The sequence below is a fragment of the Ahaetulla prasina genome, chromosome 4 (genome assembly GCF_028640845.1).
Source record: "Ahaetulla prasina isolate Xishuangbanna chromosome 4, ASM2864084v1, whole genome shotgun sequence".
Classification (NCBI taxonomy): domain Eukaryota; kingdom Metazoa; phylum Chordata; class Lepidosauria; order Squamata; family Colubridae; genus Ahaetulla; species Ahaetulla prasina.
This window is the reverse complement of record NC_080542.1, coordinates 20,666,378-20,691,017: the sequence shown is the minus strand read 5'-3', so window position 1 is coordinate 20,691,017 and position 24,640 is coordinate 20,666,378. Positions and strand designations below refer to the sequence as shown.

The 24,640-nt window shown below is 43.6% G+C and overlaps 1 protein-coding gene across 2 annotated transcripts in view; it reads right to left on the bottom strand.

Moving 5' to 3' along the window:
• Positions 1-23,994, bottom strand: part of BICDL2 (BICD family like cargo adaptor 2) — a 36,790-nt gene extending 12,796 nt beyond the window's left edge. The window contains exons 1-7 of one of the 2 annotated variants that reach the window (XM_058182923.1): positions 23,356-23,994; positions 15,794-16,009; positions 12,104-12,220; positions 8,429-8,575; positions 8,020-8,202; positions 5,082-5,246; positions 4,557-4,687 (exon numbers count right to left, since the gene is read on the bottom strand). In XM_058182923.1, coding sequence (XP_058038906.1) covers positions 4,557-4,687; positions 5,082-5,246; positions 8,020-8,202; positions 8,429-8,575; positions 12,104-12,220; positions 15,794-16,009; positions 23,356-23,664 — 1,268 coding nt within the window. In that variant the 5' untranslated portion in view covers positions 23,665-23,994. The remainder of the gene's footprint in view (positions 1-4,556; positions 4,688-5,081; positions 5,247-8,019; positions 8,203-8,428; positions 8,576-12,103; positions 12,221-15,793; positions 16,010-23,355) is intronic. The other variant, XM_058182924.1, reaches the window with a different exon arrangement.
• Between the last annotated feature and the right edge of the window lie 646 nt (positions 23,995-24,640).

Genomic DNA, 24,640 nt, shown 5'->3' with positions numbered 1-24,640 from the left:
CTCCCACTTATGATAGTTGCAGTGTCCCGGGGTCATGTGATCCCCTTTTGCAACCTTCTGACAAGCAAAGTCAATGGGAAAACGAGATTCACTCAACAACTGAGTTATAAGGATCGCAATGATTCTCTTAACAAATGTGGCAAGAAAAAATATAAAATGGGGCAAAACTCACTTAATGAATTCTCTCTTAACAACATAAATTTTGGACTCAATTGTGGTCGTAAGTTGAGGACTACCTGTATTTCATTTAGCCAAGTATGATTAGATACACAAGGAATTTATCTCCGATGCAGAAGTTTTCAGTATACATGCAAAGCAACAGTATAGAATAATAATACCAATAAGAGGGGGTAGTAAAGAAGGCAAGAAGGATTGTAATAATGCTACAGCCATATAATATGGGTTAATATATAATTAGATAATATATAGTTAGATAGATAGATAGATAGATAGATAGATAGATAGATAGATAGATAGATAGATAGATAGATAGATAGATAGATAGATATAGATATAGATATATAGTTAGATAGTTAAATAAGGATGGCTCAGGGGCTAAGACAGCTGAGCTGTCGATCAAAAGGTTGGCATTCGGCGGTTCAAATCCCTAGTGCTGTTGTGTAACGGGGTGAGCTCCCGTTACTAGTCTCAACTTCTGCCAACCTAGCAGTAGAGCTCCCGTTACTAGTCCCAGCTTCTGCCAACCTAGCAGTTTTGAAAGCATGTAAAAATGCAAGTAGAAAAAATAGGGACCATCTTTGGTGGGAAGGTAACAGCGTTCCATGCGCCTTTGGCGTTGAGTCATGCCGGCCACATGACCATGGAGATGTCTTCGGACAGCGCTGGCTCTTCAGCTTTGAAACGGAGATAAGCACCGCCTCCCTAGAGTCGGGAACGACTAGCACATATGTACGAGGGGAACCTTTACCTTTACCTTTATATAGTTAGAAATAAGACAGTATTGTGCGAATTAGGTGTTCAGTAGAGTGACTTCCTGAGGGGCAAAACTGCCCTTGTGTATAACTGTTTTGGCATGCAATGCCTTATAGCCCTGTCCTGAGAGTAAGAGTTGAAACAGTTTATGTCCAGTTTATGACATAAACTGTCATAAAGGGCGGTATACAAATTAAAATATTCAATATTCAATTCAATATGAGAGTTTAACAGTTTATGAGAGGTCTGTAGTAATTTTCTCAGCTCTCCTTCTGATCCACGCAATATATAGTCTTCTAAGGAAGGCACTTGGTTGCAATTGTTTTTTCTGCAGTCTTAATTATCTCTTGGAGCCTGTACCTGTCCTGTTTGGTTGCTGTACCAAATCAGACAGCTATAGAAGTAGAAATGACAGACTCAGTCGTTATGGTGGGAATTTTGAATACAGTCTTTGCTCATAATACACCAGATTTAATTGTGACTGAAAAGAAGAATATCAGGATATTATTGTCTTCCATAGAAGACAAGGAATTGGAGAAGATCACAATTATCCAGATCTGAACATTGAAACTGAAAGAATAGGGAATAAGCTGGCCATGGTGGCATGCTGGATGCCGTATCAAAAAATCATAGATGAAACTTAGAAATTATGAGCACTGACAACGTTTCTATCTGTCAATTACAGAAGGCCGGATCCATGTTTCATGTTATTGAACTGTAAAGGTGTTTGGGGGGTGGGGTGTATTTTCAGACTTGCAAAATGGATGTCAGCCCTCCGAAGTAAACCAGACAGGAAACACAAATTCTATTTTATTATAAAACTACATGAAGAGAAAGTCTGAAAGAACAAATCTTCCACTGTCTCCTTAACAGCCTGAGAAACTAGAGAAGGTGCCCTTCCTATCTCTTTCTCCACCCATTTTGCAACATTTTGTAGGTTATGCTTTCTTTTATCTGACCAATCCCAAGGCAGCATCTCTGACTGATCTCCCAAGGCCATTTCCTTTATTATTACAAAAATAGAGATAATTGTCATCTGTACTTTGGTTTATTTTCACTTTTCTGAATTGACATTATTTTGTGATCTCATAAATTTGTGATATTAAATTTTGGGAAGCTGCTATAATATTTGCTAAGTGTGTCCTTGGTGGATTCTCCTTTGGTTCTGATATAACTTAGGATATAAAAAGGGTTATTTTTAAGGAATGGGCAGCATTTTCAATTGGATCTGATAGTATCAATGTAGTGACTTCAAACTGGTGTTATTGTATGGCAACTTTGCTAAAGGTGTGGTTTTAACGTTATTAATTAACCCACTAGCCATAAATATTACAGTTGCTCAAACAAGCAACCTTAACCTTTGCGGAGCGTATAGTAAAGTCAGCAAGTTTATTCAGGTTGAATAAGTTTGATAAGCAGAAAAGGAGCACGGTTTGGCTAAAATTGGAAAGATTCAAGGCTGATGCTTAAAGATTTCCTCCAAGGTCTCATTTCCATCGTTTAAAACCTCGCAATAATGCAACATCATCATAAATAAGGCCTGTTAGAAAATGCAACCGTCGCAATAAAGGAGAATATTTGTAACTTAGGGTTGAAATGAGAAGTCCTTGGTACTCTCTGAGCTTGGTTGTTTTCTTGCAGACATTTCGTTACCCAAACTATGTAACATTATCAGTGCAATGGTAGAGATTATGACTTCAATTATTTTTTGCTGCAGCAAAGCTTTTTTCTTCTTCACATAGTCAGGGAGGCCTAACCGGGGTGCAGAAGAGTATCTCTGTCTCATAATAGTTCTTGCCATGGAACAGTGATTCTCAGCTGCTGTGTCTGCGCCAGTGGTGGGTTTCAAATTTTTTTACTACTGGTTCTGTGGGTGTGGCTTGGTGGGCGTGGAAGGGGAAGGATACTGTAAAATCTCCATTCCCTCCCCACTCCAGGGGAAGGTTACTACAAAATCCCATTTCCTCCCCATCAGCTGGGACTTAGGAGGCAGAGAACAGATAGGGGCGGAGCCAGTCAGAATTTTTACTACCGGTTCTCCGAACTACTCAAAATTTCTGCTACCGGTTCTACAGAACTGGTCAGAACCTGCTGAAACCCACCTCTGGTCTGCGCCCCCCGAGCCGGGCCCCCTGCCAGAAAGTGACTCGGAAAGTGAGGGGAAGGGCCATCAGGACTTACCTCTGGAGCACTGGCTTCCCTGGCTCAGCTCCAGGAGCCAGAGGCAGGCCAGGTGGAGGAGATAACGAGGCCTCCATCCCTTGACTCTTCCCCCCCCAGGCCACGCCTCCAGACCCGGCTGATGGCAGTCAGGCCTGGCTGGATCCTAGGTTTCGTAGGCAGGAGAGGCGGGAACAACAGAAGCAGGGGTGGGGCAGGCCTAGGAAGTGCTGAGTCATGGAGCCACACCCCACAGGATATAAAAGCAGCAAGGGCTACTATACCACTTCGTGGCAAGAAAATCAACTGCTTAGAGGGAGAATTAGAGCTGAAGTCCTGTTTGTTCCTGGTTTCCTGGCTGACTCATCGGCATCAAGAGACACTTGGCAGACACTCGCTAGTTTGCTGCCAGAGCTGATAGTTGCCGGCTAATTAAGTCATCGCTTGTATCTCCTGGACTGCGGAGGGGGACAGAACATCAGCCTTGTCAGATTTAAGATATGTGAACTTCAATTCCCAGAATTCCTTAGTCAGCCAGCCTGGCTAAGGAACTCTGGGAGTTCAAGTCTAGACATCTTAAAGCTACCACAGTTGAGGAACATTAGCCTGTGGTAAACTGCCTTGGAAGATGAAGGTCTCATTTAATCTACTTTGCCAGTGAGCCCATATGGTCGGGTCTAACTTAGTTTTCCCCAGTCCAGTGGTGGGTTACTACCGGTTCACACCGGATCGGGTGAACCGGTAGCGGCAGTAGTGGGAGGCTCCGCCCACCCACCCAGATGCTTCTGCACATGTGCAGAAATGCCCCGCACAGGCACACACACAAGCAAACCGGTAGCATCAGGATTTGGAACCCGCCCCTGCCCCAATCTGATAACTCCAAATGTGATGACTTGTAAATGGCTGCCTCACATTTTGACAGTTGCCTCCCCAAGATAGACAAGCTGGTCCAACTGCTTTGATAGGCAACTAACTAAACTAAAACAGCAATTAAAATATCAGGAACAAATGGATTATAGATAACTTAACCTTAACTTATGACAATTGGGACTGGAATTTCCATTGCTAAGCTAGACAATTGTTATGTGAGTCACACCCGGTTTTATTTTTTTGGCACAGCCAGTAAGTGAATCACCATGTTAAGTGAATCATATGGATACTAATTAAATCTGGCTTCCCCCATTGACATCTCGTCAGAAGCAGACTTGTAAGGTTGCAAATGGTGATCACATGACCCCGAGACACTGCAACCATTCTAAATACATGCTGGTTGCCAACCACCCAAATTTGATCACATGATTGCGGGGATGCTGCAACAATCATAAGTACGAGGAACAGTCATAAGTCACTTTTTTCAGTACTCCTTTGTAACTTGGAATAATGATTAAACGAATGGTGGTTAAGTCAAAGGATCTCCTATACATAAATCAATGGGGTTTGCAAAGCAAATAGTCAGAGCTCACTTGATTATAGCCTCATCCCGGTCTGCTACAGCTAACTTCAAGGCCTTGTCCCGATTGCTCTCTTGGTACAACCGCCTCTGGTTCTCTATCTCAGACTTCAAACCGCTGAGCTCCACATGTTGCAAAGTCACCTGGGAATGGAGAAAAATGTCACGCAACATGAGACTTCCAAGCCACATGAGACATTGCCCTCCCATCAGTGGTGGGATTCAATTTTTTTTACTATTGGTTCTGTGGGCGTGGCTTGGTGGGCGTGGTGTGGCTTGGTGGGCGTGGCAGGGGAAGGATATTATAAAATCTCCATTCCCTCCCCACTCCAGGGGAAGGTTACTGCAAAATCCCCATTTCCTCCCTATCAGTTGGGACTCGGAAGGCAGAGAATAGATGGGGGTGGGGCCAGTCAGAGGTGGCATTTACCGGTTCTCTGAACTACTCAAAATTTCCGCTACTGGTTCTCCAGAACTGGTCAGAAGCTGCTGAATCCCACCTCTGCCTCCCATAAGAGAGAAGTACAGCGCAGGTTACCTGATCCTGGAGTTTTGCAATCTCCATTTCTTTCTGGGCCAGGATGTCTTGCTGCTGATAGCTCAAGGCCGAAACCTTTTTGGTGTATTCAGAGATGTTCTCCTCCGATCTCAGAGAGGCCTTTGTTGGAGCAGAACCAGTCTTATTGGCGCCATGGGTGATTGACTAAAGCAGATAAACAGATGTCCGCCCAAGGAGTAAGAAAGTTTAGTGGTAAAAAGTAGACTTTGAGGTGGACTATAGGTAGTCTTCGTTTACCGACCATTCAAAGTTACAATGCCATTGAAAAAAGTGACTTATGACTGTTTTCCACACTTAATAACTGTTGCAGCATCCCCATGGTCACATGCTCAAAATTCTGATGTTTAGCAACTGGCATGTATTTATGATATGTGCAGTGTCCCGTGATCACAGTGTCATGTGATCACCATTTGCAGTCTTTTGACAAGCAAAAATCAATGGAAAAGCTAGATTCACTTAATAACCATATTACTAACTTAACAACTGCCGTGATTCACTTAACAGCTGTGAAGAAAGGTAGTTTAAAATGGAGCAAAACAGCTGTCTTGCTTAGCGGTGGAAATTTTGGTCTCAATTGTGGTGGTAAGTCGAGGATTATCTATACAGCCACATTGTTCTTCATGTGAATCTTGCCAGGACAATTCTTCATGGGGATTTCCCATGTTGCATTAAAATACCAACTATTTCTCTTTGGACCAAATTGCCGTGAATAGGAATAGGAATAGAACCGAACAGAATAGAATAACTTTATTGTCACTTTGACAATAAAGCGGCATATATTAAAATGACATTTTGTTGCATACAGTTCTCAAAGGGTCACCATCTCCAATACACACTACATAAACATGACTACATATATATACATACATAAATACATACATATACCCACATATTATAGCTTTATGCATTGTTTCTTAAGAATAGGCCTACCTGGACCCAGGAGAACCTATCACCCCACTATTTTTCTAATATCACTCTTTTCAGCGGCTTTTGGATAAGAACAGAATGGCTCCCCAGAAAGAATTGCTCATTTATTTATTTATTTCAACTGCCAAACATATTTAACATCTGGCAGGTGTGAAGGCAATTTATTTCTTTTAGAAAATAAAAGTCTCTGTCTGTGTGTAGGGTCATGATGGTGAACCTGTGGCACACGTGCCAGAGGTGGCACGCAGCACCTTCTCTGTGGACACGCGAGCTGTCACCCCAGTTCAGCTCTGCTGCGCATGCACACGCCCCTCCAGTCAGCCAGCTGGACTTTAGGTCTCTGCCGCGCATGCGCAGGGCATGTGGGAGGACATGTGTGCATGCACGGGAGGGCGGGGTATATGCACAGCGGTGGGGCACATGCGTGGGGCACATGCATGCTTGGGGGGGGCAGGCCATACGCGCTTTGCATTTTGGGTGTTTGGGGATGCTTTGCGCACTCGGTCCGGAAAAGGTTAGCCATCACTGGTGTAGGGTATGAGTGAGAGGATTTGTAATTATTCAGAGGAGGTGACAGCTCTGTAACCAGACATTGTTTAAGTCCCAGTTTTGGGTTTCCTTCTTAGTCCAGGGATGAGAGAACTGACTTGCTCATGGTATTATTCCTTGCCTTATTTCACTGTTTAGGCTCCTGCAGAAAGGAAGATACACAAAGGTCATCTTCCAATTGGGTTGTGAGGTATCAGGGCTGGAAACAGAATAAATATTGAGCTGTGGAGAAATGCCTTATAATTTATTCCAGCTAGGTAAGAAGATCACATGCTTCAGATTTCCCAAATCAATATAGTTTGAATACAGGTAGCTCTTGACTTACAACCACTGTTGGAACCAATATATCTGCTGCTAAGCATGATGAGTCATGGCCAATTTAATGACCTTTTCAGTGCAGTTGTTAAGGAGTGAATCCTGCAGTTGTTCCCTGCAGTGAATCGTGTTGTCAAATCCAACTTGCCTCACCAACTTTGCTTGTCAGAAGTCGGCTGTGAAAGTCGCAAATGGTGATCACATGACCCCAGGATACTGCAACCATTGAAAATGTATCCTGCACCTGAATTTTTGTCAATACAGCGGGAATCGTCAGTATGAGGGCCAGTTGTAAATCATTCATCAGGGCCGTCCTAATTTTGAATGGCCATTAAACTAATACAGGTAATCCTTGACTTGCAACAGTTGTTTAGTGACCATTCGAAATTACAACAGCACTGAAAAAAGTGATTTATGACCATTTTCCACACTTATGACCATTGCAGCATCCCCATGGTCATGTGATCAAAATTCAGATGCTTGGCAGCTGGTTCATATTTATGATGGTTGCAGTGTCCCATGGTTATGTGATCACATTTTGTAATCTTCTGATAAGCAAAGTCAATGGGGAAGCAAGATTCACTTAAAAACTGTGTTACTATCTTAACAACTGCAGTGATTCACTTAACAAATATAACGAGAAAAGTCATAAAATGGGACAATATTCACTTAACAAATGTCTCACTTGGCAACATAAATGGTGGGTTCAATTGTGGTCATACGTCAAGGAATTCCTGTAGTTGTAAGTCAAAGATTGGTGTATGGTTGGATTATCTGCACACCCAAAGTGTGGGAAAGATTGCCCCAAAGGTGTTTTTTCAAAAGGCAACTGGACTTTGTTTTTCCTTGAAGATGTGTCACTTCTCATCCAAGAAGCTTCTTCAATTCTGACTGAATTGAACTGAAGAAGCTTCTTGGATGAGAAGTGACACATCTGCAAGGAAAAACAAAGTCTAGTTTTGAAAAACCTTTGGGACAACCAGGATCTGGATAACTCAGAATCTCCATAGACATTTGGGAAGGATGAATAATGAATGTCAACCTTCTTTTGACATTGAAAATTTCCCCGGTTGAACTAAAAAGGGAACCTGAACTTTCCTCCCAGCTGCAAAACCTTCTGTTTTACCTTTGGTGTCTGTCCAGGGGCTCCTGGGGCATCGCCTAAACTGCTTTCAATCTCAGATTGGATGGAGGTAACAGAGGTATCTAACTCGTGCAGACGGATCTCTTCCTTCAAATCCTTGACCTGATGCTGGAGGCGCCTATTGGCAGTGCGGAGTTCCTCAGCTTCCGCTTCTACCTGTTTAAACTTTGGATGGGAAGAGAAACAGGAAGAAGAGAGGCTGAAAATAGCTATGAAATGCAACTGCTTTCATAGAATTCTTCTTCCTAATTCTTTGCATAACCGCCGCTGGGTGACTCATTTTCCCATCAGTAGGTTTCATATCTCTTTCTGTTTTGTCCCTTCAGTTTCGAGACTGGCCCTTGTTCCCCTGCAACGTAACGTTGATGGGCAAGTAGAAATATCAACATACCCGCAGCTGCTTTTCACAGCTCTCTTTGCGGAGGAGGAGGAGGTTCTCGTGTAACGTGTCCACCAGGGCCTGGATGGCTTCGTTCTCCTCCCGAAGCTGACGGGTCTGTTTCTCCATATCTTGCTTCCGCTCTTGAAGCAGACAATTCTGCGAAGGAAGAGGTCAGAAATGAGCATAAGAAGAAAGGAGAGAAAACTTCCAAGATCAGCTCCATATAACCGATCCCTGCTCAGTCAGTCCAATGCCTCATATCCACTTTTGGTTTGGGACAATAGAATATTTTTCTTCCAAACCCAGAAAATCTGGAATAATGCTGTGTTTTTAACATTGCGGTCTTTATTAAAGTAAAAAAAAAACATTGTGAAAAAAATGTTTGTTTGTAATAGGAGATTCCACCAAGTGAAGAATATTTAGCGAGATAACTTAGATTTATATACCGCTTCAAATAGCACTCTCTAAGTGGTTTACAAATGCCAGCATTTTGCCCACAACAATTTGGGTCCTCATTTTAGCAACCTCAGAAGGAGCTGAGTCACCCTTGAGCTGGTCAGGATCAAACTCCTGTCCTGGCTATAGGCAGAGTTAGCCTGCACAATACTGCATTCTAACCACTGTGCCCTATGGCTCCTAATATATATTTGTAACAAATGATGTTACCTTATTTGGGTAATGTAACATCCGCAAGAAATCAAGCAAACTCAGAGAGCACCAAGGATCCTCAAATACAGGTTTTATCCTCCTTCGTTCTCTACATGCAAAATTGTTAATGTAACACAGGTAGTCCTCAACTTACGACCACAGTGGTGACTTGAACTTCGATCACTAAGCAATGCATTTGTTAGGTGAGTTGTCACATGACTGCACCTGATTTTAATAACTTTTTTTACCAGGGTTTATCATTCAGCAAATCACATGGTTGTGAAGTCAATCTGGCTTCCCCCATTGATTGTTAGAAGCTACCTGGGAAGGTAACATATGATGATCATATGACCCCAGGATGCTATAATCTTTGTAAATAGATGCTGATTGCAAACGCCTGAATTGCGATCACATAACTGGGGGGACGACGGACGCTGCGATTGGTCGTGAGTCTTTTTTTGCAGCACAGTGATGAAACAAATAATCATGTCAAGGACTACCTATGCTTGTCAAAATGGCTTCCATTCAGCGAGCAACATACTTTCCTTGACATAACCAACCCTGCTGCTCCATCAGCAGTTTTTGAGAACGGGCATCGTCTCATGATTATATACTCTACTGTATTAATACTGTAATTCTCAGGGGCTTCAGAGAAAGAGGGTTACATAACGATTCTCCAGAAATGATGTTCAAGGGCCTTGTAGGAAATATAAACAGAGTCTCCAAATTACCCAGCATTTCCTGAATCCTGGAAGAGAAAGACCAGCGGTGACACTCAATTTTTTTCCCTACCGTTTTTGTGGGCGTGGCTTGGTGGTGGTGGTGTCCTGTGACTGAGTGGGCATGGCCAATTAAATGTCATTCATGGCCATGCTCACTCAGTCACATGACCCCCACTCACCAAGCCATGCCCACAGAACCCGGGAGGAAAAAATGTGTGTATGAGCACCAGAAGGGCTCATAGTGAATGCTGTGGCAGAGAGAAGCTGAACTTTTCTCCCTCCATTCACAGTAGAGCTGCTGCTCCTTTATGGCCTCTCCCCCGCCCCGCCTCTTCCCTCCCAGGGGTCGAAGTACCTTAAAGGGACAGGCTGCAGCAGTTTCCCTGTGAATGGAGGGAGAAAAGTTCGGATTTTCTCTGCTGTAGCATTTAACGTTGAATGGGTCGAGTGGCCGGAAGGGGCGAGTGAGCAGCTGGAAGGGATGAGCAGTGAACGGGCGGGTGTGGGCGGGCCAACCAGGGGTGGTTTTTACCAGTTCAGCAAACCGATTCAAATCGTTCCTATCGGTTCTCCCAAACCGGTCTGAACCAGTCGAATTTCACCCCGGTACATGATAATAATCAATCTAATTGGGGACTGAAGGAAGTCAAAGATAGATCATTGTCTTTACAGATGAAGACTTTCCCAGCGAGAATCAAATGTTCAGACAGGACAGATATGGAGCTATTGCAGAGTTTCCCACCTGTTTTGGCTTTGAGGACCAGCAGGTGAGGGGTGGGGTGTGTGAAGGGATGGTTCCATATGAGCAGTAGGCGAGGACATGCACAGCTCCATTTGTGCAAGCAACAGGCACATATGCCCACTCCTTGCTGAAATGGAGCGCCTGCACACGTGCTTGCATACTGCTCACGTAAGTGGGGATACATGCATGAAGACGAACGCTCACCCACTACTTCCACGGCCTGGTTTCAAAAGACTCAAGTCCCAGTAGTAGGTCACAGCCTGGGGGTTGGGGACTCCTAGAATATTGGATGTTTTTAAAAGATGGAGGGCATGGCTCTTAGTTTCAGGAACAGGACATGAAATGTATGAAGAGTGGAGTGGAGTGGAGTGGAGTGGAGTGGAGTGGAGTGGAGTGGAATGGAATGGAATGGAATAGAATAGAATAGAATAGAATAGAATAGAAAATAGAATAACAGAGTTGGAAGGGACCTTGGAGGTCTTCTAGTCCAACCCCCTGCTTAGGCAGGAAACCCTATACCAATTCAGACAAATGGTTATCCAACATCTTAAAAACTTCCAGTGTTGGAGCATTCACAACTTCTGAAGGCAAGTTGTTCTACTGATTAATTGTTCTAACTGCCATGGAATTTCTCCTTAGTTCTAAGTTGCTTCTCTCCCTGATTAGTTTCCACCCATTGCTTCTTGTTCTACCCTCAGGTGCTTTGGAGAATAGCTTGACTCCCTCTTCTTTGTGGCAACCCCTGAGATATTGGAACACTGCTATCATGTCACCCTTAGTCCTTTTTTCATTAACCTTTTGATAAAAGAGGGAAGGAAAATGGACTTGAACAAAAACAAACCATGTTCTTTCTTTAGCTTTGGGCAACCTCAATTGTGCAACATAGGTTTGGGAAGAGAGGGGAGAGTTGTTTAGGGATACTAGATGGGGGCTGCAGAATTCCAGGTGAACTCTAGATGGCAGCAAAATGGCAGAAAACACCAAGCCTGTGCTGCCATCAGATGGTTGCAGTGGTGGAATTCAAATAATTTAACAACTGGTTCTCTTCCCTAATGACCAGCTGAGTAGGCGTGGCTCGGTGGTCATGTGACTGTGTGGGCATGGCCAACTCAACGTCACTCACATCGATGGGCGCTTCAATTTAGCTGTAACAATGTAATAAGGATTAAGCAGAGAGGCAGTTTCTGTAAACAGGGCAGTAAAGATTAGGCTAGAAACACCACCAGAATGTTTCCTTCTTGCCTCCCTTACAGGATTAGTCCTGTAAAGTGGAAAAACCAAAATAAGATTTCTTCCAACAACCGGTTCTCTGAACTGCTTAGAAAGTTAACAACTGGCTCTCCCGAATAGGTGCGAACTGGCTGAATCCCACCATTGGATGGTTGTCAGTATTTTTTTACCCCAGATCTAGTTCAGTAGCTCTGAGTAAGTTATCAGTTTACTGTGTGCTGTAAATCAACCATTTTCAAATTAAGCAATCCTAGAATGGTGGAGAAGAAAGGGTTACAGGCTTTTACCTACCTGGCATTTATAGCCCGAAGAGGGACATTAATCAGCTGTCTTTTTTCTTACCTCAGCCTGCAAACTTTGCATCCGGGCAGCGTGCTCAGCATTGCAAAGGGTCAGAGTCCGATGTTCTCCACGTAATACAATCAGATCTTCCTGGAGCTGTTGCTCCAAATGAGTGACCTATTGTAGGTGACGGAGAAGACAGCTCTTAGTTAAGCTTTGACAGTAGGGAGAGTCTCTTTAAACCTCATTTCCGTGCTATTCTTGGCTCTGAATTGTGCAAAATGATGAACAGTCCTCATCTTATGACTATAATAGACCCTGCCCATCAAATTCGTAAGTCCTGACAGTCGTAAAATAGGTCAATAATGTGATCAACCCAATTTTACAAACTTTTTTGTGGTGATTTTTTAGCTAACGCAGCGATCATAAACCAGCTACCATGCTCATTAAGTGAGCACCATGGTCATTAAGCAAACCAATGGTTCATGATGGGTGCAGTTTTGCCAAAAAATGGAAGTAACTGCTGAATTTTGGCAAAATCATTGTAAAACACAGTCAGTGTTTTACAATCATTGGGGTCCGGTTCCTAAGCCCTTGAAGTTCAGTTGCATGATTTGGAGGGTGACTGTCAGATCTTCAAATCTGGATCGTAAATAACTCCCAGGTATAATTAATCCTCAATTTACAACAGTTCATTCAGTGACTATTCAAAGTTACAACAGCACTGAAAAAAATGGCCTATGGCCGTTTTTCACACTTACACACACTTTTCACATTGCACCATCCCCCTGGTCATATGATGAAAATTCAGACACTTGAAAATATTCAAGTTCATATTTGGTTCATATTTATGACGGTTGCAGTGTCCCAGGGTCACGTGATCCCCTTTTGCGACCTTCTGACAAATCATGGACTTTATTTAATGGATAGATTCACTTAACAACCGTGTTACAAATGTAATAACTGCAGGGATTCACTTAATGAATGTGGCAAGAAAGGTCATAAAATTGGGAAAAATTCACTTAACAACTGTCTCAATTAGCAATTGTAATTGCTATACATCAACTATAACTTTTAAGATGCGGACTACCTTTGCAACCAAACACTCAGGTTCATGCAAGAACTGTGTGAGATGTCTACTTTCTAGTTATCTAAGGGAAGAATGTCCTGTTAGCATATACAGTATAAAAAACGCCTTCCGTTAACAATTTGGGACATGAACATGTGCAGCTAAATTATAAGCTTTTAATGGGATATTGTTTCTGGAAAAAATTCATATTATGGGTCCCTCTTTCTTATTAGTCTCTGTTGAGCCAAGAGACATGCTTTAACCTGTACCCTAAGGGCTCTTTAACAATATCTCCAAGATACGCATGGTATACATTGCCTTAATATCCCAAAGATAAGAACAGACAGTAGGCTTGAATGTTAAAAGGAAAATAAACATTTGCACACATATATTTTAATCAAACAACTTTTTAGATAGTTCATTAGCAATATTGAACACTAATAAGGATATCACATATTAGTAAGACAGAGAGGGAATGTTATTTGGTTTCAATGTAATTGTCCAGTTTACCACACTTTTAATCCCATTAATACATTTCACAAATGCAAAGGTCCCAAAGGAATCAGGCCAGTGACTAATTTTTAAATGTTTTTTTTTTAATCTATGGCATCTCTGCATTTAATTTTTAAGGACAGGGAGTATTTTAGAACCCTTATCTCACTTGTTTGACTTTCTTATCTTACTTGTGGTTAGATTCCTATGTTGCTAGAATCCTGCCAGTCTGGTTGGTGCTGTTATACCATAAGAACAACACGATGTGACTCAAAGTTGTTTTTCGTTCTACCATGGTACATTCCATCCACTGGGCTGTTATTGTAGTGAGAATGAATTTTTATTTGCATTGAAAACAGGAAATCCCCATTTCAAACCAGCTTAACATCACCCACCTCATCTGTGGGGAACCTAGGGTTTTTTCAAATATTGGTGAAGTACAACCTCCATCATTCACACCACAAGCTCTGTTGCCTGAGACTGATGGGAGACAGAGGCTTGGTAGGTTTTCCATAGGCAGGGATGTTGGAAATTGTAATTCAACACTTGGAAGGTACCTGGTTAGGGAAGATTGCTCCCCTTCTCCCTCCTGGCCATTATCCACGAAATTCTAGTTAAGGATACTGATTAATTTAGTCTTTTTAAGAGGGATTGGATTCAGTGAAGGTCTGTGAATTCAGTAAGACTGACCACTCTGATTTATTTTAAGATTTACAGTAGTTTACACTGATACACACGTTTGAAATTTCAGTGTTTTGAATCCTCCTTCTTTTGTGCATTTCTGCAACCAGCAGATCAAACAAGGCGTGATATATTTTAAAAGATGGTGCCTCATTCAGCAATCTCTTTCTTGCCTCCGAAACATATGGAATCCCCCTCAGGGTACTCAATACACCCTTTTTAACATGAGTGATTCACCTGAGAACAACCCTAGCCTCTAATCCGGTTCACTCATATCCAGTGTTGAGTTCTTGCTTGTTTTCCTGTTTCCTCGCAGGGTAATAAACACCTTCACCTATTACTTATCAGCTCAACTCTGAGCTTCATATATTCTCAACTGCTGGATATGACAATGTGCTAAAATATATTACAGTTCAGGCCTTTAGCCTACAAGCCAAGCTTCCTCTTCTCTTAACAAGAACATTGAGAACCAAACCTACTAGATTGCGCTCATAAATTTGATGTTTTGCACCTTTACCTTCATTACCACAGAACTGGCAGCAGAAACAACATTTGACTGATTTGTTGCATGAATAAAATTAGCGTGGTGCTTCCTTGCCCCTAGGACAGCGGTCACCAACTGATGTTCCTTGGAGCACTGGTGGTCCGCAAGAAAATTTTGGTCGTCCGCAGAAAAATTATTTGCATTTTTTATATTGCTCTAAATCAGAAGCCATCAAACTACAGCCCCCTGGGACAGATACATGCAATGAACGTTTGTGTTGCTGCAGAGATTCTCCCCTTTCGGGGTCTTTTTCTATGGTCGGAGGGGGGGGGAGAAATTCTGACTTGGGGTCTGCTTCAGCCTCCTGATGTGGGGCTTTGGTGAAGGCTGCAGGGAAGCACCGCTGGTGGCAAAGAGAAGAGGGCCTTGTTCCAGTGAGACTGCATCATGACCAGGAACTGGCTGACCATCTCAGCCCACTGAGCCTCCAGATGCCTTTATCTGGACTTGCACTCCTGCAGGTCTTCCGTCTGCTTGGAAAGCCTATGCTCGTAGTCCTCAGTGAGGTGTTTCTGCTGAGCCTCCTTCTTGTTCAGAACCAATTTGAACTGAGCCAGCTGTTTTGCCAACTCTTTAGCTCCAACAACTGCTTCCTGTTGGGGCCCTAAGGAGCCTGGGCGGGCAGGTGAGGAGTGGCTGGGAGGGAGGAGAAGAGGCTGGCGAGGTGCCCCTTGACATGAGTGACAGTGAGTTGGCCATGCCCACCCAGTCACATGACCACCTAACCACGCCCACCCAGCCAGTCATAAGGCAGATCATATTAGTGGTCCACGGGATTTAAAATTATGAATTTAGTGGTCCCTGAGGTCCAAAAGGTTGGTGACCCCTGCCCTAGGAGAGCTTTCTCTGTTGATTGGCCTAACCACTCTGCATTTTGTGCAGAGTGATATACACCAGAGAGCCTCCTCTTAGGCCTTCTCCTTCCCAATGGGGTAGAGGAAACCCCATCAAAGTCCCACCTCACCTGACTGAGCTGCTCCACCAGACGTTGGTTCTGTTCTGAAAGGTCCAAGACCGCCTGTGAGCTCTCTCGACTGGTGTCCTGCTGTTCTAGACGTTTCTGCCCCAGCTGGGCTCGGGTGGCCACCAAGTCAGCCTCCAGCTCTGCCATCCGGGTTTCAAATTCCGCCCGGCCTGATTCAAGGTGCCTCCGGAGTTCATGTTTCTCTTGTTCAAGATGCTACAAGAAGATAAAGCAGGAGATGTGAGGGCCAGGAGGAAAGACTCAAGGCCGGTGTAGAAGAAGGATCCAGAACGTGATTTGGGATCCAAAGCATCTTGACTTCAACTCACGCCTTCTATTAGGCATTCAGGTTTCTGATACAGTTAGTTCTCGACTTACAACAGTTCATTTAGTGATTGTTCAAAGTTACAACAGCACTAAAAAAAAGTGACTTATGACCATTTTCCACAGTTACAACCTTTGTAGCATCATGTGATCAAAAATCAGACGTTTGGCAACTGGTTCATTTATGATGATTGTTTGTGAGCTTCTGAGAAGCAAAGTCAATGGGGAAAGCAGATTCACTTAACAACCCTGTTACTAACTTAAGAACTGCAGTGATTCACTAAACAACTAAAGCAATAAAGTTGTAAAGTGGGGCAAAATTCACTTAACAATTGTTTTGCTTAGCAATAGAAATTTTGGGCACAACTGTAGTAATAAGTTGAGAACAAGTTGTATTGGTCTATTTCCTAGGATGATTATAAGGAAGAGTAAGAAGATGATTGGGTGTCAAGTGTCATATTTACAAAAGCAAAATGATCTACAATTGATAAGCAACCTTCCCTGTTCAGAATACAGTATTCAGATATAATCCATGAATGGTTTTTTTCAACTGGAAAGAGAAATCTTTCCAGGATGTAAGTGATTTTTAATTATTAGCAAAAATTATTGAAACTTCTTGGGTCTTGGTGCTACTAGACTGAAGCATAGGGATATAGGACCTCACTGTCCATTATATGTGTTGCATCTCCCTAAGTGGTCCCAATTTCCAGGACTTCAAGCTAAATCCTTTCAAACTCGGTATTGGGAGTTTCTTCCAGAATCTTTTTTTTTTTTTAATAAAATCTGACTTTTTAGAGATCTGCTGCAAAACCAGATGCCAAAATACTGGAAGGGTAGTCCATTATATCTGAACGACACCAGATGGTGGATGCCCTACAATCAACAGATCTGAATACAGTATGCCACAAGCTCCAGACTCTACTTTTGAATGCAAAAGTCAGTTTGCCAAAAGCTTCATGAATGAAACAGCTTTCTTTTTTTTCCAAAGGCAACATCTCAGTGGACACCAGAGACAGGACCTTCCGGTTATTAAGGAAGGTCAAACTGCCAGGTCCTGTGACAGAAGGGTCTAAGGACATGCAACAAAAGGCAGATTGACTCGTGCCATCTGGCCTACCTTATGGCTCCCTAAACCAGCCAGTTGCGTTGGCTGCAATGGTGGATATCACCTGGAATTAAGTTTCAGTTGCCAATCCAACCAATCTGGAGGTAGGAAAGAGGTCCTGCCTCATTAGTCTTTCATGCGGATGGACACAGAGCAATAACATGATCTTTGACTCTGCAGCCAACTCCCACCAGGAAAGGAAAGGGACTCTGATTGAGAGACAGAAGGCCCAAGTGCTTTGGGTAGAAAAAGGGATCCCTCCTGCTCTCAAGAAGTCACATTGTTAGTCTCTTCACTGCCTTAGGTACTTTTGGAAGTGCTTTCCAGGGATTGCCTGACAACATGAGGAATCATTTTCCTCCTAGGATTAACTCCCAGGGCCCTGCCTCATGGTAGGGCTACTCCTAATGTAAATTAATTAAATTAATGTAAATTCCTTTCCCCATAGAGGAAGTCAATCCTATTCAAGAAATTCCTAGCAAGATTATCCGCCACAAGGTACAGCAAGCCTCGCCCTATACAGATAGTCCTCAGTTTACAACCATTTATTTAGTGAACGCTCAAAGTTGCAATAGAACTTAAAAATGTGAGTTATAATCGGACCTCACACTTATGACTGTTGCAGCTTTCCCCATTGTCACGTGATCAAAATTATGGCACTTTGCAATTGATATGCATTTACTATTGTTGTATTCCACATGTACTACTTTTTCAAGTAAGGCGGTGAACATATTTTGTTTCTATTTTCCCCACAACAACCCTGTTGGATTAAGAGAGAGTGACTGGCCCAAAGTCACCCAGCTGGCTTTCATGGTTAAAATGGGATTTGAACTCAAGGTTGAACTCACTTGAACTCACTTCCTAGCCTGGTGCTTTAACCACTAGACTAAACTGTTCCAGGGTCGAGTAATCACCACTTGCAATCTTCTCACCTGGATTCCAACAAGGAGAATCAATGGTGGAAGCCAGATTCTCTGAATAACAGCATGATTCACTTAAAAACTGCAGTGATTTTTTTTAACAACCTCTGCAAAAAAAACAACAACAATCAGGCAGGACTCTCTTAGCTGCCTTGCTTAGCAACAGAAATTCAGGTCCCAGTTGTGGTTGTAAGTCAAGGACTACCCCAACAACAACCCTGTAATCCTGCACTGTGGTGGTGCAGTGGTTAGAATGGAGTACTGCAGGATATTTCTGCTGACTGCTGCTGACTGCAGTTCGGCAGTTCGATTCTCACCGGCTTCAGATTGACTCAGCCTTCCATCCTTCCGAGGTCAGTAAAATGAGAACCTAGATTGCTAGAGGCAATAGGCTGACTCTGTAAACTGCTTAGAGAGGGCTGTAAAGCACTGTGAAGCGGTATTTAAGTCTAAGTGCCATTGCTATTGCTGTGACATGATCCCAGGGTGCCTCAGGCCTTGTGTGGAGACTTCACTGTACGTGCTGAGATACCACAATGGTACAACTTGTTACTTGCTTGCCAGCAAGAAAAACAGGCCAGTGAGGTTAGCTGCCTCGTTTTCTGCCAGCAATCCACTAATTAGTGGCTGAGAGTAAACCAACTGCAACCAGGTTGTTTTGTTTGCCGGCTAGTGATAATTAAAGCTATTGTTATTTTTTTTCATTTTTCCTTCCTTTGCTTGGATTTTTATTTAATTTTCCTGGAAATCAAGTTATAGCAATAGATTCCACAGGCTATAGAATTTCTAATGAAGAGGCTGTCAACTTTCCCTGCAGCAGCTTCCCTAGGCAGTGCCAATAAATTGCAAATACATGTCAAGGGAAAAGTATTTAAAGGAATTTTACTCCATTCAGACACACCTGGAGGAAGTATGGGAAGGAAGATCTCCTAAGAGGATCATACCAACAACAATCAAGCAGAACTGGCACAGCAAAAGAACATTTCTTTTCAAAAGTGTCGTAAAGCTGTAGTTACCATGGCTTGAAAAGAGCCACAGCCCTGTGCAGAAATATTTGGGTATTACATTAGTGGGTGAGGTCCTGTGGAAATGAGAGTGACTCATGCTAGGTGCTTTCTCACTTCGGTTCCTGCCAGTTTCACTCACTTTTATATCCTTCTTTCCCTCTTAGGTAATTATATCCACCCTGGTAGCAGACTTATGTTGGTTTTGTGATACCTTCCTCTGGGTCAAATTGGTTCTCCCAGTAGCATGCCCAGAAATTCCCTAATTGGCGCCTGTTACATTCGAGACTGAGGACTAGGAGAGCAAAGTATTTGGGGGCGGGAGAGATGAGAGGCTAAGAAAGCAAAATTTCTCTGCAGGGAAGAGAAGGGAATGGGCTGAAAAGCAGCACATCTCTGCAAAACAGATGATTCTAGCAGATGCCAATGTTGCTTCACATACTAAGCAAGAATTCCCATGTTAGAACTAACGATGTTTATGTGATAGGCATGATTTCAAGAAAACCAACCTGGCAACCTTCCAGATCTGCCAGGCCTAATGTTGGATGTCCTACATATATCTGGAAAACATATTTGTCTGAAATGGTATAGGGCAGGGGTGTCCAAACTTGGTCCCTTTAAGACTTTTGGACTTCAACTCCCAGAGTCCCTCAGCCAGCAAAGCTGGCTGAGGAACTCTGGGAGTTGAAGTCCAAAAGTCTTAAAGGGACCAAGTTTGGACACCCCTGGTATAGGGTTTCCTGCCTAAGCAGGGGGTTGGACTAGAAGACCTCCAAGGTCCCTTCCAACCCTTCTATTCTGTTCCTTTCCTATTCCTATTCCCATTCTATTTTCTGTTCACTCTCCACCCCCATCCTGACTGGGGAGAGGCACAATGTCTTAGATATAGGGTCAGTTGAAGCAACAGGTACTGTTTTAACAGAATAACAGACCTGAAAGGGACCTTGGGGCTCTTCTAATCCAAACCTCTGCTCAGGCAGGAAACCCTATACCAGTGATGGCTAATCCTTTTTGGTACCAAGTACCAAAAGTGTACACACACCCCCATAATGCAATGTGCGTGCAACACCCCCCGCACGCACCCCACCCCATGCATGCACACGCAACCCTGCATATGCACGTGTAAACCCCACTCATGCACACGCATGTGCATCTCCCATGCGTGCCCCCTCCACACATGTGCAGCAGGGACCAGAAAACCAGCTGGCTGGCAGGAGATGGGCGCCAGAGGTGGGTTTCAGCAGGTTCTGACCAGCTCTGGAGAACCGGTAGTGGAAATTTTGAGTAGTTTGGAGAACCAGTAGTAAAAATTCTGACTGGCCCCGCCCCCATCTATTCTCTGCCTCCTGAGTCCCAGCTGATTGGGAGGAAATGGGGATTTTGCAGGAACCTTCTCCTGGAGTGGGGTGGTAATGGAGATTTTACAGTATCCTTCCCCTGCCACGACCACCAAGCCATGCCCACAGAACCAGTAGTAAAAAATTTTTGAAACCCCCCCCTCTCGGCGCGTGCACAGGAGCAGCGGAACCGAACTGGGGCAACGGCCTCAAGTGCCAACAGAGAGGACTCTCCATGCCATCTGTGGCACCCATGCCTTAGGTTCGCCATCACGGCCCTATAGCATTTCAGAAAAATGGTTGTCCAATCTTTGGAGCAGACGTCTAAAACCTTCATGCATTAAGCATTCTTTCCCATGTTGGTGATATGTATCTTAGATATCAACTGCTTCTCAGTTTACATCCATCCATTCATTTATTGACTGTTTGAAGTTACAGTGGCAATTGAAAAGTGACTTGGGACCGATCCTCACATCCGCAGCACCCTCACGGTCACACTATCGAAGTCGGGCGCTAAATAACACAGCATCCTGGAGTTCTATGATGGTCATTTTTGGCCATTTCCCAGTCAGCTTCCGATAAGCAAAGTCAATGGAAGAAGCCAGATTCACTTAATGACCCTTTTATGGTTTGTAAAAAGGCCATAAAATAGGTCACGACTAACAGCTGCCTTGTTTAGCAATGGAAATTCTGTTTCCATTTGTGATCATAAGTTGAGGACAATGTAAATCCACTTAATACGTTCCTGTTAAGTCAGCAGCCCCCAACCTTTTGGGCACCACAGGTTCGGTGGAGAGAGGTTTTTCCACGGACTGGAGTGGGCGTGGTTTTGCATGCTGACAGCATCCTGCAGATGGAGCTTCACTTGCTTGCGCAGCCCAGTTTCTGGCATGCCATGGCCCAGTGCCAGTCCATGGCCGGGGGGGCGGGGGTGTTGGGGATCCCTGTGTTAAGTCATAGATTGAAGCCTGCTGGAAATGTTTTCTGATTTACAATTCTGTGTTGAAACAGCTCTTGGGAGGGGGGAGGATGAGCTCCTGACTCTCATGTTTTGTGACCTGGAAAGCAGCGGGATGAAACTGTGTGAATCATGATCAGGTGATAAGACACAGGCAACTTCAAGAAGCGATGGTGGCTGAGCCATTTAAGTAACTAGTTAAATAACCCCGGAAGACAACCTCACAATCCTGTCTACAGCAGTAAGTTATGTTGGGATGCGGTATACAGGTACTCCTCAACTTACGATCATTTCTTTAGCGATCACTCGAAGTTACCGCAGCACTGAAAAAAAGTTATGTCCTCGCACTTATGACCATTGCAGTATCCTCATGGTCATGGGAATTTGGGTGCTTAGCAACCGGCATGTATTTAAGATAGTTGCAGCATCCTGGGCTCATGTAATTGCCATTTGTGATCTTCCCAGCTGATTTTTAACAAGCAAAATCATTGGGGGAAGCTGGGTTCACTTAACGACCATGGGATTCACTTCATGACTGCAGTGATTCTTGTAACGGCAGTAGCAAATAATAAAAGATTGTAAAATTGGGTGCAAAGCAATCATCTTGTTTAGCAATGGAAATTCTAGTCCCAGTTGTGGTCAAAAGTTGAGGACTAAAGTACCTGCATCGAGTTTTGGAGTTCACAGCCTCTTTTCCTTACCGTCTCCGTTTCATTCTCCTGAACACACTGTGGAATTACATGCAGCTGGTTCATGCACCTGTGCACTATTTTATTTTGTTCAGATTTCCACCCTAAATGTCACAAGTTCATGTTTATCCATAGCTTGTGGGAGGCCACTGCAGAACTCTTCCATTGCAATGAGGCAAATCTATCACTGTTGGGTAAGTACTCCTCGACTTACGACCATAATTGAGCCCCAAATATCTGTTGCTTAGTGAGACATTTCTTAAGTGAGTTTTGCCCCATTTTTATGATCTTTCTTGCCACAGTTGTTAAGTGAATCCTGCAACTGTTAAGTTAGTAACACGGTTGTTTAATTGAAACTGGCTTGCCCATTTACTTTGCTTGTCAAAAGGTCGCAAAGAGGATCACATGACCTCAGGGATATTGCAACTGTCATAAATATGAATCAGTTGCCAAGCGTCTGAATTTTGATCATATGACCTTGGAGATGCTGCAACGGCCGTACATGTGGAAAATGGTCATAAGTCGCTTTTTTCAGGGCCATTGTAACTTCAAGCAGTCGCTAAATGAACTGTTGTAAGTTGAGGACTACCTGTAGAACGTTCCTACTTCAAAGAATGTCCTGATACAACCTAAGATTTTTTTTCAATTAAATGTATTATCTCCATCCTGGAAAGAATTCAAAGAGATGCACAAGGAATAAAATATGGTCTGATGTTGCTGGAGTATGGATGCCCAGTGAAATCCCAGCGATAAACTCTGGGCGAGAAGGATGAAAACAGAAATCTGGGAAGCAGACAGGGTGAAGGGGTCAAGGAGGGATGGCAATAAGGGGTTGGCTGTAGGATTTTGAATCCATAACTTTGGCGAGAAAGTACAATACAGAACAGCACATGAGAAAATTCCCATTTTTGAGACTTTCTTTTTCTTTTCATAGCAACCTAGCAAATACACTGGATGGAGAGAACATGATGGGACTAATCCCAACTCCAAGACTGACCCTAATCTTAACCCCAACCTTAACCAACACTCTAACAGCAACCCCATTCCAACCCTTATCTCAATCCCAATCCTAATTCCAACCCTAAACCTAATCCCAATCCTAACTCCAAACCCAGCACTAATCCCAACCCCAACCTAACCCTAGCAAGTTTTGCATCTGACCAAAGAATCTCAGTTCATATCAGGTCTTCTCCTGTCTGCTCCTTATTCCAGCCACCTGCCTCACCTCTTTGACTTCCAAATGTTCCTTCATCAGTTCATCATAGCGTCGTTCCAGTTCCTCGTTACGTTCCAGAAGCATCTTTCCCAATTCCGCTGCCAACAACAAGTCCTGTTCTTTCCTCTGAAGCAGCACCCCCAGATCTGCATCTTCGGGATCCCCTTCCCCCACAGCTCCAGTCGCAGCAGCATCCCCCACAAAGGGTGGCTGGCCCTCACTCCCAAAAGGATAGTACTCATCCCCCAGAGCTGGTGGGGGAGTCAGAGGGAAAGGGCTGCGAAGGGGCTCTTCCTCTGAGTTCCTGGAGGAAGCCATGAAGCCATGGAGTCTCTAGAATAGTCTAGGAAGGCCTGTCCCTCAGACTGTTTAGACTGGGGAGATTTTTACAAGCTAGGATGCTGTCGCACTGGCTTCAGGCAGGTCCAAAAGGCCAGAGAATGAGCTGGTATGCAGAACCTGGCTTGTCCTATTTCCCCATGGAATAAGGTTTTTCTTTCAGGAAAAGAAAGCCACAGGTGATCTACACCATCCAAGGTTCTTGATGTCCACCAAAAGCTCCATAGCTGGACAATCAACCTGGGTGATCTCCAGTTCCTTTCCTTCTGATCGGGTTTCACTGTTTATTTCCCGATTCCAGCCTCCACCCTCCCAGGCGACAGGTGAGGTTTGACGCTGTTTGCCCCACCTTTTCTAGCTCACAGCCTCACCTGTTGCTAGAGTTTCTCCTCTCCTGGGAAATTTCTGACAGTGCAGTTTTTCCACTGCCTTGGTGTATCACAAAAGCAACCAAATCCTGTGGCTTAAAGGCCGGAGAAAAACATCTTCTCAAGCCTGTTTCTGAATGCCCAGCCTTTTTCTAGGTCAAACCACATTTTTTTTAATCTTGGATTATTGGGGTCACACAGCCTGAAATTATTTCCCACCAGGTTCTCTGAACCTTTAAAGGTGAGCAGGGCCATCCAGGTGAAATTTAAACTCTCAAGAGTGAAAGCACCAGTTTAGGCTGCATTTTTTATTTTCTTTCTTCTCGAATGGCTTCCCTGTTTATTTCCTGTTTTCTGGCAAAGGTTACAAAAGGCTTTTAAGCACCTTTTGCAACTTCCTATTGCAGTTCGCAAACTGCAAATTACATGGATGAAGTAAATTAGTTGCAGATATCAGTACATTCACAGCAGAGATGAGATTTATATAACTCTGCTCTCTTTAGCCACTAGATTCTCAAATATAATCAGTCTCTGTTTTATGACAGAATTAGTATTTCAAGTTCCAATTCTTTCCGTCCTTAAATCCA